The 14,300-nt window shown below is 41.1% G+C and overlaps 1 protein-coding gene across 5 annotated transcripts in view; it reads left to right on the top strand.

The window, feature by feature from the left end:
- Positions 1-11,166, top strand: part of LOC108138799 (dual specificity tyrosine-phosphorylation-regulated kinase 2) — a 52,433-nt gene extending 41,267 nt beyond the window's left edge. For all 5 annotated transcript variants that reach the window (XM_017261279.2, XM_017261282.2, XM_017261278.2 and 2 more), the window contains 4 exons: positions 11-288; positions 6,725-6,863; positions 6,931-7,102; positions 8,958-11,166. In XM_017261279.2, the coding sequence (XP_017116768.1) occupies positions 11-288; positions 6,725-6,863; positions 6,931-7,102; positions 8,958-9,979 (1,611 nt within the window). In that variant the 3' untranslated portion in view covers positions 9,980-11,166. The remainder of the gene's footprint in view (positions 1-10; positions 289-6,724; positions 6,864-6,930; positions 7,103-8,957) is intronic.
- The last annotated feature ends 3,134 nt before the right edge of the window (positions 11,167-14,300 follow it).

Raw genomic sequence — 14,300 nt, 5'->3', positions numbered from 1 at the left:
TATTTAACAGATCGAACACGATCACATAGCCTTCCGATACGAGATTCTGGAGGTGATTGGTAAAGGCAGTTTTGGCCAGGTCATCAGGGCCCTGGATCACAAGACCAACTCACACGTGGCCATCAAGATCATAAGGAACAAGAAGCGCTTCCTTAACCAGGCCGTCGTCGAACTCAATATCCTCGATGAGCTGCGCGAAAAGGATGCGGATGGATCTCACAATGTCATACACATGCTCGACTATACATATTTCCGCAAGCATTTGTGCATTACCTTCGAGCTGATGAGGTAAGTGAAACATAGTTACTTAATTTATTGTGACGTCAATGCAGTCACATTTAGGTTGGGTTTTTATTTTGCACTAGTCACGGGACAAGTGAAGTTGCCTTTTATTGTCTTCAATTAAATGCGCGTATAACTCGCATTTCTATTAAGATTCTGCCAATTATTCCTCGCCAACTTTCGTTGCGTGATTGGTGGCCATAAAATTTGCCTATTATTAATTTCCATGTTCCAAGTACCTAGCACGCATTGCGATATGCGATATGAGAAGTTGGTATCCACTTTCGCCGACATATGTGCGTTTTCTGCAGGTTTTTCATTGTCTTCCAGTTAAGTTTTATTGGCCTGTGTGTGTTGGGTATCAAATGGTTTTGGTTTGGCATTTCATAATGTCCATAAATCCTGCCCCCGCCATAAATGCTCACAAGTGGTTTTCATAATTCTTTTTACGACTTTTTCAAATTAATTGATTTGCGGGTGTGAGGATTAGATAATAGATAATATTAGATGTTGGGCATACCCACCTTTTTCTTGGTAAACAATATAAATATCTATTTAGTTTACATGCCACAAAAGCGCAAACAACCGACAATCGAAATCAACTGAGGCAACAACAGCTACGAACCGCAAACGCCGCTCGGCCATCAATTTCAATTTAAATGTTGAATGTTGTGTGGCCTACTTGCAGGCGCAGGAAAATGCATTTCCACACTTCTCTTTACACATACGGGCGTGCTATGCCTGGAGGAGGAAAACCTGTTGTTCAGGCCTTCATTTCGCAATGTGTATAGGCAGAAATCTAATTGATTGGCAGCATTGAAATCCGCTGGTGTTGACTATTATCGAGGGTAGCACGAGGGGAGGCATGAAAACTGACTGCATATGTCAAAGTTTAGACAGCAGGCAACGCAAATATGGTAAAAATAAATCCCCAAGAAGGCACGGAAACGGCACGCGATGCAACAGCCAAAGTTAAAGAAAGCGAACGTCGAAGGTCGGCGGTCTTGTAGTTGTTTCCTTTTACCCCTACCATTCCCATTGAGCTTGACATTTCCGTAAGCCGACGGACGACTAATTTGTCTTAATTGTAGGCTAAGAAAAAAAAAGTTAACTTATTTGGCGAGTTGACATTTTTGAAAACCGATTTTGGGTTTCTAAATTTGAATGGGCCAATAGCACGCCATTTCAATTTGCAGGCGACAGTGAAAAATCAATGGTTAAACAATGTTAAGCGACTTCGGCCCAAAACTCCAGACCAGCTACACAAATTTAATTAATTATGTGCTCTGCGACTAATTAGCCGCAAAATTGTTTTTCGTTGGAGTGCGCACTTAATGATTTCCTCTTTTTTTCGCTCTTTGAAGAAGTTTTTCCCTGCAGCAGACAAAGTTTTCGCCTGCAAGTGACCAGGAGGCCGGGGTACCGCATTGACAACTCAGCCTCAAGTTTTAAAGTTTGTTTTGAACGAGTAAACAAATTGTATGGCAAGTTTTACGTAATTAAATTTACGTGCACGCAATTTAATTTGCATGCCAATGGGGGGTAAAATTTACTCCGACGAAATGATTTAATTTGCTTGATAGGATTACTCAGGCTGAGAATATGGAAGGAGAAAGACCAACTTACCAAACAATGTTCAAGGTCCTCCTACGGCTTAACAGATAGAAATTAGTTTAGTAATTAAATCAAAGAAAAATTCTATTCCGTTTGATATAAAAAATGTGTAAAGACTGTGGCGTCTACCTTTTTTTTCATTTTAGTTCTGCAGGGATAATGAAGAGAACATTTTTGTCGGAAAGCTGCCACACAATCTGATTAGCTAATTAGCCAGCAGTCCGCAGAGTGTGTGTCTGCAAATATGAAACCTAATCCATGTCCCTAAAGTGACACACTTATTTCACCTCCACAAAGAGTCAGACATGTTCAAGGACTTCATTTCGGAAAAAGGACATGTGAAATGGGAGGAACTAAATTGACGCCAAGTGACACATTTCGCAGACCCACACAACACACACATAGTTATTTGGGTGATTTCCCACATTCGACCCTGGCAGGTGGCATTCTCAGTCAGCTGTTTTGGTCTTGTTTTAGCATTATGAGCCACATAATTTACAGCGACAGCGATAAAATGAGAGCTGCCAAAGTGTCAGAGACAGGCAACACACACATCAGCACACATTCAGCCCCCATAAGTATGCAGCATATTGTCCCAGCGAGGTCCTTTTTGGCCAAAGAACAAGCTTCGGGCCTTGTGCATGCGGCCAAGTCTCTATCTCTGTGTGTGTTCGGGTCTGTGGGTGTGTGTCAAGCACATAAATTTCAGCTAATGCTGCCCGGGAGGGTAGCAGAAGCAAAGTACCCTGCGTGGCCATCCTTCGCGTCCAATGTCACTGCCTTCCACTCTTAACTCGGCGGGTTTTCGCTATGCAATAATGTGCCATGATTTAATTTCAATTTTTATGGCTCATAACGAGATCATGTTGGCGATAATCGTCTGGGAATTAATTTTTAAAATAATTAAGGTCTTAGATTTGATGAGGATTTATGTGCTAAATTCAAAATAAATTAATTGCTAATCTATTTTTTGAAAGTCGGTGACCATTATTGTAGGGCATACTTTTGGAATTCTGGCATTTTATTAAACGAGAAGAACCCATCACTTTTTATGACCCTGGTGACCCACTTTGTGACCACAACCTTATCCATTTGAAAGCCAATCAATGTCAGACAGATGCAGCATGTGACCGACTGTCATCAGCCATGTAATTGACTATTCCAGACCTGCCCAGCGACAACGTGAAAGTGACATAGACAACTGACAGGATGTCGCCGGCATTTCGCTGCCTTTTTAGTCATGTGGGGCGCACAGGACGAAATGATTTTTAATTAAAATGCAACATGCGGTGTGCGTGAGGAGTGGGCAGTGGGCGTGATCGGTCATGCAAATGAGCAGGTCCTGCAAGTTTATTCTTTTTAATTAATTTTTGCACTCAGCTCGTGTAAATTGCAATTAGGGGAAAGCGGCAAGGACGGCAGGACGAGTGGTCCGCGGATTGAGTTACCAGGAGAATATACTATACACTCCAGGGGGCGGGAATGGTGTCGGTGTCAGCTGTTTCACGGATGTTGATGTAGGTTATTATTATGCCGTGCCATGGCACAGTAATTACTGCTAATTGACATTTCCCGGGCATTAAGTTTGTTTTGCTGTACGCCCGTCGCCGTGGAAGATAGAAGCCAGTTAACATGGCCAAGGCCAAGTCATTTATCATCTGCTAAAAGGTAATTTCGCCTCTATTTCCACTCCTCGCTATGGCAGGAATTTTTCTGCATTTCTGTGATTATTTACGGTTCGACTACATAGCTGACTGTCAGACAGTCGTCGACTAATTAAAATACCGCACAAGCACAGGCACAAACGGATATTTTGTGAGGAAATTTAGCCAGTCCCGGGCTGAAACGCAAGGTCACAAATGTCCCAGTCAGGGACAGCATCATTAATTCAAAGCCAGCATTAAGCCAGCAGAGCTCCGGTTAAGCCGCTTAGCTTTCAATATTTATGGTTATTTAAAAAGAAATTAGCTAGGAAATATGTCTGCTTTATTTTTGAACATTTTCGAGCAGACCTCGTTAATATAAAATTAATTGTGGCATTGTAATCGATAACCGTAGAAAAAAAATTAATTCCGCCTCCAAGTTGGCAAACACGTTGAAATTCGGAATGTAAATGCAGACAGGAAAGCTTTCATCACCGCCAATGTCGCTTGTCAATCAATGGCATTTTCTTTTCGCTTTCAGCCAGCAGGGAAACCAATTTAAAATTTATGCTAAAAGTTGCCCAAAAGCAACGAAAAAGTTTATTTTCCGACTCAACAGAGAAAGTGACACAATTCTCGCCACCGGGAAAAGTTAATTTTCTCGGAGCTCTGCCAATTGACAGCCATGAAGCGTTATGCTTTTGTCCTTTAAATAAAATACCTAAAAACTTTGTGGCTTTTTTTCAGAATAAAATTAAGACTTGCGAGTTAAGGCCTTCAACCTTATCTCCGTACTTTTTGTTTATTAGGGGCGTCATTCGGTTTTGCAAGCTTTGTTCATCCGAATTCACTTTCACCAGCTTTTGGCATTATTTGTTCCATTTTTGGTGTGCTAAATGCAAGGCATTAGTGGCTCGTTACAATTGCATGTTGCAGTTGCAACGGTGCAGGGGCAAATCAATCAAATTACCAGCGGAATTTCGGCACGGAAAACGGGCCGGAAAAAGACACAACGGGAGGCAGCCGAAAACAACTTTCAAGTTCATGGCAGACTCATGGACTTTTGGCATTGGCACTCCGTCGTCGACTGTGTGGCATGTCATAATGCAGTTATAATATGCAGACTTCTAAGCATATACACATGTACACTCTTCCGATTCGCCGATTGAAATTATGACATTTTGATGATTTTCTTATTGGTTTGTTATAGACTCGTCTGTTTGCCAAAAAAGGCATTTACCACCCACAACCGCTCGTCATCTATTTTGGCTGGCCGAAAAAAATCAATAGTCGTCTTTAGTTTCATTAAAGCCACCCACTTTAAGGTTTGATATTTTCGGTACTCGCACAGGCGCCACTGCAATGAGCAACTTTTCAAATTAAAAGCCGCCTGACCTTCGCGGTCTGGGTGGATGCCACCTTCACACAACCGCGATTCTAGCCTGAGTGGTGTTGCTCAACGATTTGACAGTCATCCATGCCATTATGTGGCTTTCATGGAGGGGAAAACACAAGAAAACGTCCTTGACACTCTGTTAGCTCAATCAGCTTAGCGCGCTTTTAAACACTTTCAGAGAGTGTGTGTCGGCTGACATAAATTTAAATTGGATTACGGCATGTAGAACATGGCTCAAAGCCAAAGTTGTGTGAAATCAAATATAAAGTTTAATTTTGAATAGAATTTTAGGCTTGCAAATGTGGGGTGTCGAAACGTGAATTAACTAATTTTCTCCATTTTGCTTTGCTTAGAAAGTGTTCCGAAATTTATAAGCTTTAATGGCTTCAACCTTTAGTCATTCAACTACTCCCATTTATAAGTTCAGAGTCATTTCAAGTCAACAGCAGTTATTACTTTGGGCCATCGTCCTCCCACTTTTATATAGGTCACACATGTCAAGGCATCACCAGCACTCATGAGCAGGCGATAAAGTTATTGATGTGTATATAACAGCTTATGGGGAAAACGGAAATGAAAGCGAGCTCAATAAATTGAGATCTACTATATATGATGATGAACGAGAGAAAATCTCATGAACAGATAGAGCACGGAGGCAAATATCTTGCCCTGTGTCGTTGCCACCGGAAAGTCATCAATCATCGGTTCCCAAACACTGGCAAACAAGAATTGACCAAACTTTTGATCAACGAGGAGTATACATATTACACCCATCTCCAGTAATCTTGGCTTGTTGTCTCTTTTGTGGTTGCATTGACATTGAGGGAATAAAACTTCTTTGTTATCAGTTAATTAATCGACATAAACTGCGAATGCAAAAAAAAAACATGGCACTGAAATCGCAAAGTAAACGAATACAGCGAAAGGGTTGACAAATAGAGGCGACATTTTTGGAATTCAAGGAGGGAGTTCACACAGTGATTGTATGGTATCCTTTTGTTTTATAAATATAGCACTAGCAAAATGTACTCGCAAAAAATACAAATTAAAGAGAATTTTGATCATAACTAACCAAAATACTTTAAAAAATGAATATTCAATTTTAAAATATTTGTTACAGGGTCAAAAAGGTGTTTTCAATAATTTAATAACTGCCTTTATATATTTTATTCATAAACCACAACATGGAATTTTTAAACCTAAATATGTTGCATGCGGATTTTATTATTTTTGTACCACTTCGAAGAAGAAGCATTTCTGGTCTAAGGTGCCAGTGTACCATGTAAGAGCATTCTTGAGCATTCTAAAATATAAGTTTGAAAAATGGATGCAAGCATTGTTATGAATTTATATAATCAGGCAATCCTTAAACATGTTTTTAGCCTAGTAGCTTAAAATTAAGACGGTTTCTTGTCCCACTGTTGTCAGTTGTTTGGCCGCTCTTTTCGGCTTGATTTGCCACCATTTCAGTATCGTTCTGTTGTCGTCTGCCGGCTGCTCATGACTGACATTGTCGATATTGTTGTTGCTGACGTAGAACGTTATCGTTGTGTACCCAAATTTGAGCCCGACATGCAATGGGAATTAATTCAATGCATGTTGCCCGAACTACAACGAGGACTTAAAGCGGCCGGCGTTTGACTTGACTCCTTGTTTTGTTCTCCATTCGCGAGAGTGTCCCTTGTTTTGTCAACGATTCCGATGGGGGTTTAGTTCATCGCTGACTCATGTTCAAATCGCTTTTGCCAAGGGGTTGAACTAATATTCTGTATGTCCATTGTCTTTACAGCTTGAACCTGTACGAATTGATAAAGAAGAACAACTACAATGGATTCAGCATGAGTCTCATACGACGCTTCTGCAACTCGATTGTGAAGTGCCTGCGTTTGCTCTACAAGGAAAACATCATTCACTGTGATCTCAAGCCGGTAAGTGAATTGGATTAAATAGCATTTCTATTATTTACTCATATAAATTTTGATAAATTTGAAATAGGAAAACATCTTGCTCAAACAGCGTGGTAGCAGCTCTATTAAAGTCATCGACTTTGGCAGCTCATGCTACGTGGATCGCAAAATCTATACGTATATCCAATCGAGGTTCTACCGCTCCCCGGAGGTGATTCTCGGCCTGCAGTACGGCACAGCCATCGATATGTGGAGCTTGGGTGAGTGTCCACTTTTAATTAAAAACATTCTGCCCAGTGTGTCCCAAGTGGGTTGGAAAACATGTGCAGCCCGATTGCAATGAAATTTTAAATGCTTGCCCTGCATTTGGCAGGCAAATTTATGGCCCACACACACGTTGGCCCTATAAATATCCCCTGCAAATGGTGGGAGGGATTAAATATTAAACATTTGTGGGTTATGCAGCACGTGGACGAGTTCTGTGTTTTTAGGACATGAAGTGTACTGAAGGAAATAGGTTGAAAAATTTAAAATTTGTAAGAAAGAACCATCTGACTTTACACAGCTTATATTTTAATTATAAAATTATCTTTTTAAACTCTTCTAAGCTTGTAAGTATTATTTTATTCATGCCTCGATGTTTGATCCTGAAAAATAAAAGTTTGCTTTAATAAACATTATGTCTGATGTCAATCTTAGAACAATTTTTCTCCCAGTAAAGGCTATCCACTTTAGCCGTTCAATTGACCTAGACCAAACCGAAAAGCTCAGCGAAGTGTAAGAACACGCACTAGGCCAATTAGTAGCAACAGGCAAAAGCGAAGGCGGAAAAGGACCTCCTCCTTTATCCGACCGAACAATGAGATATCGATGGAGGTGCGGGTCAGGGGCCACACACTCAACAAGTGCCGCCCCACTTGAAGTTTATGTATACAATAATTTTGCCCGGCCCTGTGCGGACCTTTAGCCACTCCCGGGCACATCCTTTTAGCGCCCATTTCCGACCACAACCACGTCCGGTCAGCAGAAGCAGCAAAAGCAGCAGCAGCAGCAGCGAAATATCGTGAGTTCCGTCGACTACAAAGGACTCATTAAATGTGGGCACGGACACGGAGGTTGTCGGTGGCAGGTTGTTATTTCTGGGCCCTAATAAAAGCCAGCTCAGTTTATTTTTATCCGCTGTCTTGGGCTTCTTCATGTGTGTGGGCCTGCTTATTCGAGTCACTGTGCACTGAGCACTGAGCATGTAGAGTAAGGAGGCAATGAAAATGGGTTACGTGTTGAATGATGTGAGCTCTTAGCAAACTCAGCTCCCCTAACAGAGTAAACCATCTGCAATAGATACGTGTGTGGGTTTGATTGCTTCGAGCTTCATTAGGTAAATGAGGTTGCAGAAAGGGGTAAATTTTCAGATGCAGGTACACATATTCAGATAAGTTGCACATAAGGTTGCTAAGGAATTCCGCTTTTAGCTATATCAATTTCTAGTTTGATCAACCACTTTAACTAATTAAAGTTATAACTTAAGTTTAGCCAATGTAACCTTTTCCTTACAATTTACATAGTTATAAATATTGTAGTAATTCCATAAAAAGGTTTTCTTTGAATATGGTCAAGTTCAGTTAAGAATTTAGAATTATCTAAGCTAAGCTATGAGCAAATAATTAGCTTCAATCAAACTGTAGGTGAGGTAAATGAAAGTGAAAAGTTAAAATAGCTTAGTCACCAGAAAAAATGTATCTTTAGTGCTGTTCAATCCGACATTCTGCAACAGCAAGTCACTTCAAATTGAGATGAATAGCCAAAACTCAAAGAAAATCTATTGAGTCCCAAAATGTCATTCAAAGGCCTTGATTCAACCATCTTGCAGTGAAATCTCTCCTTGACTGACCATCAACTAAACAACCACTCAGACTCGGAGTCCATTAGAAAGTGCTGTAAAAAATAAATATTCTCAGGCACAAGAGGGGACGGACACGTGTACAAAGTCAAGGTCAATGCGCCTGTTTGACCGCCGCCCCAAAATGACTGCGCCAATTGGGGGGTAGTGCATCAAGCAAAACCGTAAATCGATACTAATTATATGTCAAACTCTCTGCTCTCCGACTTTTATAGGCTGCATTTTGGCCGAGCTGTACACGGGCTTCCCACTCTTCCCCGGCGAGAATGAGGTGGAGCAGTTGGCCTGCATAATGGAAGTGCTGGGACAGCCGCCCAAGGTGCTCATCTCGGTGGCCAGGAGGCGGCGCCTCTTCTTCGACTCCCGCGATGCCCCGCGCTGCATAACGAACACCAAGGGACGGAAGAGGACGCCGGGCAGCAAGTCGCTGGCACAGATACTGCACTGCCAGGACCGCTACTTCATCGACTTCCTGCAGCGCTGCCTGGAATGGGATCCCGCGGAGCGGATGACGCCAGACGAGGCGGCCCACCACGAGTTCCTGCAGCCCTCCGCCTCCAGTCGCCATCGCAGTTGTCGCATGTCCAGCAGTTCTTCCAGTTCCGGTCTGAACAGTGTTTCCCAGAAGTCTTCCTGCTACAGCTTTTCGGAGATCTCGCCGGGCACCGGCGGCGGTCCCGTGGTGGCCTCCATCACCAGTACCACGGCGGTGCACAATGCGGCCCTGGCCAGCACCAAGTCGAGACAACAGCCGGCGGGTGGACAGAGCCACACTCAGTCCAATGGCCACCTGCCCGACATCAAGTTGAGTGCCAGCGACAAGTACAACAGCATGCAAAAGGTGGCGGTGCGCTCGAAGATCACGTCGAGCGTCTCGGATCTGGAGTCGGTGCAGCAGTACTCGCTGCATCGCATCTACGGCGGAGTGGGCAGCGGCAGCACTCATCACGTCTCGTCGGCGGCCACCAGGAAGCACCTGACTGGCACTGGCAACGGCATTGTGAACGCCATGACCTCCAAGTATGGCAGTTCGACGCTGGCGCACAACCATCACAATGTAACGCACCACAATGCGTCGACGGCCACCATTGCCACGACCACACACCACCATCATCACCATGGAGCGGGTGGACAGCAGCAGCAGCAGGGGTCGTCGTCAGGGGCAGCCAGCATGGCCATGTCGCACTCACAGTCCACTGGCGATGTCTCGGACAGGGCCATCTTTGGACGGGCTTGACTCCGGGCCAGGCCCACCAAGTTGGAGCTGAAGAAGTGCAAGCTGGTCAACATGATGGACTTCTGGAGCTAGAAGTGGCGTCCGCAGCACTGCGCTGATGTTAGGGAGCGGGATGAGGAGGAGAAGTAGCTGTAGTTATTGTTATTTGTAAGCTATATGTAGGAATTATAGAGACGTGTGTTGTGTGAATTGTATTTGAATGCGAGCGCATTGCTGTTGTACTACACTGTAACCACTTGCTCCTGGAAAAAGAATCCCTGCCCACTCGAAATAGTTGCATCTAGCCAAGGGGTCGTCCTCTCTTGCAGCACTTTGCAGTATTCTCAGTTTAACCCTGAACCCTGAACCCTATTTTAGTTCGCTACTGCCATAGCTAAAGGTATTCGCAATCGTATTCACATCCACAAACCTTTCCCCGAAAAGTATTCTCTTCCCTCCAAACTATCAAAGTGTTGCAAGCTTTTCTTTCTCACACACTGTATTCAACATGAACAAACCTTCAAAGACAAAACATAAAAAAAATATGCAAACAAAAGAAAACAAAATACAAAATAAACAGAAGCCAGCTCAAAGGAACAAGATAACCTAGATATAGTCTATTAGATATGGCATATACTAAACATAGTTGTAGATAACATTTGTAACGATTCACCCAACGCATCCCACACTCACCCAAACTCAAAGATACACACATATTAATAGTTATACGGTTACGACTCGAGTCTGTAACAATTTCATACAGCTTCCATGTCTTTTGCAACAGTATCAAGGCTGTTATTAGTTACATATGCGAAACAGAAATGTATCTATTACTATATCTTAACTGTAATTGTATTCGTAGTCTAAGATCTTGGAGGTTCGATGGCCAACATCATACATCACACTGAAGCAAATCAACTCTTTAGTCTACCAATGCAAGATAAGTTTGTAGTCCGCATGGAAATAAATGAACTATCACACCCATCAGCCCTATCCACACGGAATACATGTCATAATTTAATGAAAACACATATATATTTAATAAACTATAAATCTATTAAATCTAGACGGATAGAGAAACGAAATATGGCCAATATCACAACCGATTAATAAACCAACCCAATATACAATAATTGTAGTGCGCCACATCTATGTAAACCGTATTAGTGGAGGCAAAAACAAATCAAATAAATAATGTTTTATTCAAATTTAAAGTTTGTGTACTAGAAAAAAAGAAAACAACAAGACGGCAAACAGTTTAGTAGGAACTTGAGCTGGGTAAGATTGCTTACCGAATCCAGACTGTAATTTGAACGAAGTTTGTAACCTGTAATCCTGTAAGTTTAGATACCACTGTACACAAATTGCAATTTTTGCTCATGACTTTTGAATATATATCACATAGGACTACAATACCTAAGCCTATATACACAGCTGCGATCCTTTTGAGCTTGTTTCGTATTATTTATAAATGTTTTCTCTGCCACTCGTCTTAATTGTATCTGATACTTTCTTTATGTGTTTTATTATGATTTTTGACCGAAACAAAAACAAATCCAATTGCAAAACTTGTTTTACAAAGTGTGTTCGAATTTAACGTTTAGTATTAATTGAAAACAAAAACAATGATGAACTTATAATTATTAAAATATACGTACAGATATATCAATTTTAAATTAATGAAGCATATTAATTGTATAGATCAAGAAAAAAAACATGTAATCAATTACAATTACAAGAATTACAGCAAAAAAATAAAATAAATAAAAAAACTATGTACTCAAAATAATGTTATTGTTTTATTTTTAGTAAGCACTGAAGAGAGTGGTTTGTTAAAAGCATTTAATACTGCCTACTTTTAGGCATATTCATTTTTGGCATTATTCAAGATGAGCTGGCTTGAGCGCTAGAGTGCGCTAGCTTTATACTTAATTTATTTGTTAATTTTAAACACATCACATCTTGTCTCGTTCCTTTTTTAGTACTGCATTTTTGATTGGTTTTGAAAAGGTTTTTGTTTAATAAATACCTAAAAAAAAAACAGTAAAGCTACGATTTTTCAATCTAGTTCAAATATCTCTCATATAGACCTTGTTGATAGTATGATTCGTTTTCAAACCTTCAAATATATCTTCCATTATCTCGAGCGGAAGTGGTTACAGGTTATCAAAAGTTATTGACTTTTTATTTAATCTAATTTTCTCAGCTCGGCCTCTTCGTCTTTCTCAATTTCGGTGTTGGGCATAATTATTTCACGTGACACCATTTGAGATTGCCGCGAGGGGCTTCGCAATCATTTAGTTTTTGTTATTAATTCATCGAATCTTTGGTCGTTTTGCGTGAATTATGCAATTTCCGACAGCGTCTAAAAGGAAAAAACAACAAAGTTGCCAATTTTGTTGTGCTGTTAATATTTGTATATTTTGTAGATTGATTGTGCCTGCGCTTAAATAGGGCCCTATACTAATAACTGTATCTGTTTAAGCCATTAGTTGATGGTGTCAATAGTTGCTTAATAAATAGTCGATGATTATCCTAAATGAGTTGAAGATTTGGACAGCCGACTGTAATGGACTGAAGATCTTGTGCCTGTCCCAAACTTGACAAGCTTCAAATGTGCCCAACGTTTTGTTTTCACTTTTGATTCCCAAGTGTCTGCGTGGGGGTACACAAGGCAGTAGATTTCGGGGAAAGTAGAATTCTAAGTACGCGCAGCGGATCAGCCATATGACTTAATCTGTCCGATTCTTGAATGAAAAGTAAAAGTTGCCAGCTCACGATCGTTCACACCAACTACAGTTCCCTTTGAGGGTCTGGTATCGAGTGATAAGCACCGGCCTTAAAGCGTCATTGAGTCAAAGGTTTATTGACGTACGATGGTGGCTTCTTCAGCGCCTCCCGATGATCATGATCATGATCATAGTCATGATCGTCGGGTTGCCCACTTGTTGTTGCCAGGTGAGGCCACTGCAGGTCGGGTTTGGGTTGGTTTTTCGGTTTCGGTTTCGGGTCCATGGCATCTGTCTCGAAGGCCGCTTCTGCCTTTTCTTGGTGTTTTTTTTTATTTTTCAGTCCCATACATTTCTTTCCTTCTTTCTTTCGATCATTCGTCGCAAGGTGAAAGTCTTTCCCCTCGAGCGTTTTGTTGTTGCGTATTTGTAAAGCATTTAGTCTTTTTTCGGTGTTTCAGTTTTTGTTGTTCGTCCGTCTGGCAATGGCTTTTGTTTTTTGTTAATCTCGGGCAGATATATGAACTGTCCATTGGTTACCCATTCATCAAGATCGTTAACTAGACTTTGAAAGTGCAAATTGTTTATGTTGTATTGTAATTTTTTAACGTCGAAGAACTATTCTTTTTTACAAAATCTACTAGTTTTTCTTCATGTAAATCTGATTCATCGAAATCTGTTTGTTTTTATAAGAGGGCCGCTCCCCTGCCAACGGAATATATGTTTATTTTCTGGCATAAAACTTATTTGCAAAAACCATAAATGTCTTTGCCAGAGGTCAGCTTAGTAGTTTAGGATACAACGAAGGCAAGGCTGTAGCAATTATACACACCCTTGGGACACTGTTTTCAAAAATAAAATTATATATTTAAGTGATTTCATAAAAAATTATTCAATTGCAGTCACAACTCATTTGTGGAACCACCTTCTGTTGCTTGTAATTGATTGAAGACAAGATCCCAACTGCCACTGAATACTTTGTTTTTTTGCCCTCTCTCTGACCCTGCTAGTCAAAATTTAATGGGAAATCATTAGTAAACAAGCGAAATTGGCAATTATAACTCACAGTTTTCGCCGTGTGTGGGAAGTAATTACAAAAACACGAGCACGCTGCGGGATATACAGAGAGAAAGACAGAAATGGCCAAGAAATAAGTAGAAAGAAATTAAAATCAGGTAATTAGAAATGGATTTGACAAGGGGTTAACTTCCTGCTAATATTTTCTACGGATCGTGCAAACAATTTAATCGAGCAACAGGTGAAAATATTTTCCACCGATTTCTGGTGATTGCGCAAATACTTTTCTCACAGCCCGATTGGTCAACAAAGAAAGTCATCAAATAAAATTTAGGCACGCATTACAAAAGACCCGAGGAGAGATGACTTGGACAACGGAGGGGCCCGATCTTTAGTATCATCACGGGTCATTATCATTGTGTTTCGAATGGAACAAAGAAGCCAATCCTGATAAGCTCTCTGGCGCTTGCCACTTATGCAATCGCCACTTAAAAGTACCTGTGGTCGGTCTCTTAGAATTGCATTTGGGGCCCAGATAATTGGCCTTGGGATTGCACTTTGTTTTCCTGGGCGTCCGGAAAGTGAAAAGTTATTTA

The sequence above is a fragment of the Drosophila elegans genome, unplaced genomic scaffold (assembly GCF_018152505.1).
Source record: "Drosophila elegans isolate 14027-0461.03 unplaced genomic scaffold, ASM1815250v1 contig_814, whole genome shotgun sequence".
In the NCBI taxonomy this organism is placed as follows: Eukaryota; Metazoa; Arthropoda; class Insecta; order Diptera; family Drosophilidae; genus Drosophila; species Drosophila elegans.
This window is presented reverse-complemented; position numbering and strand designations above follow the sequence as displayed.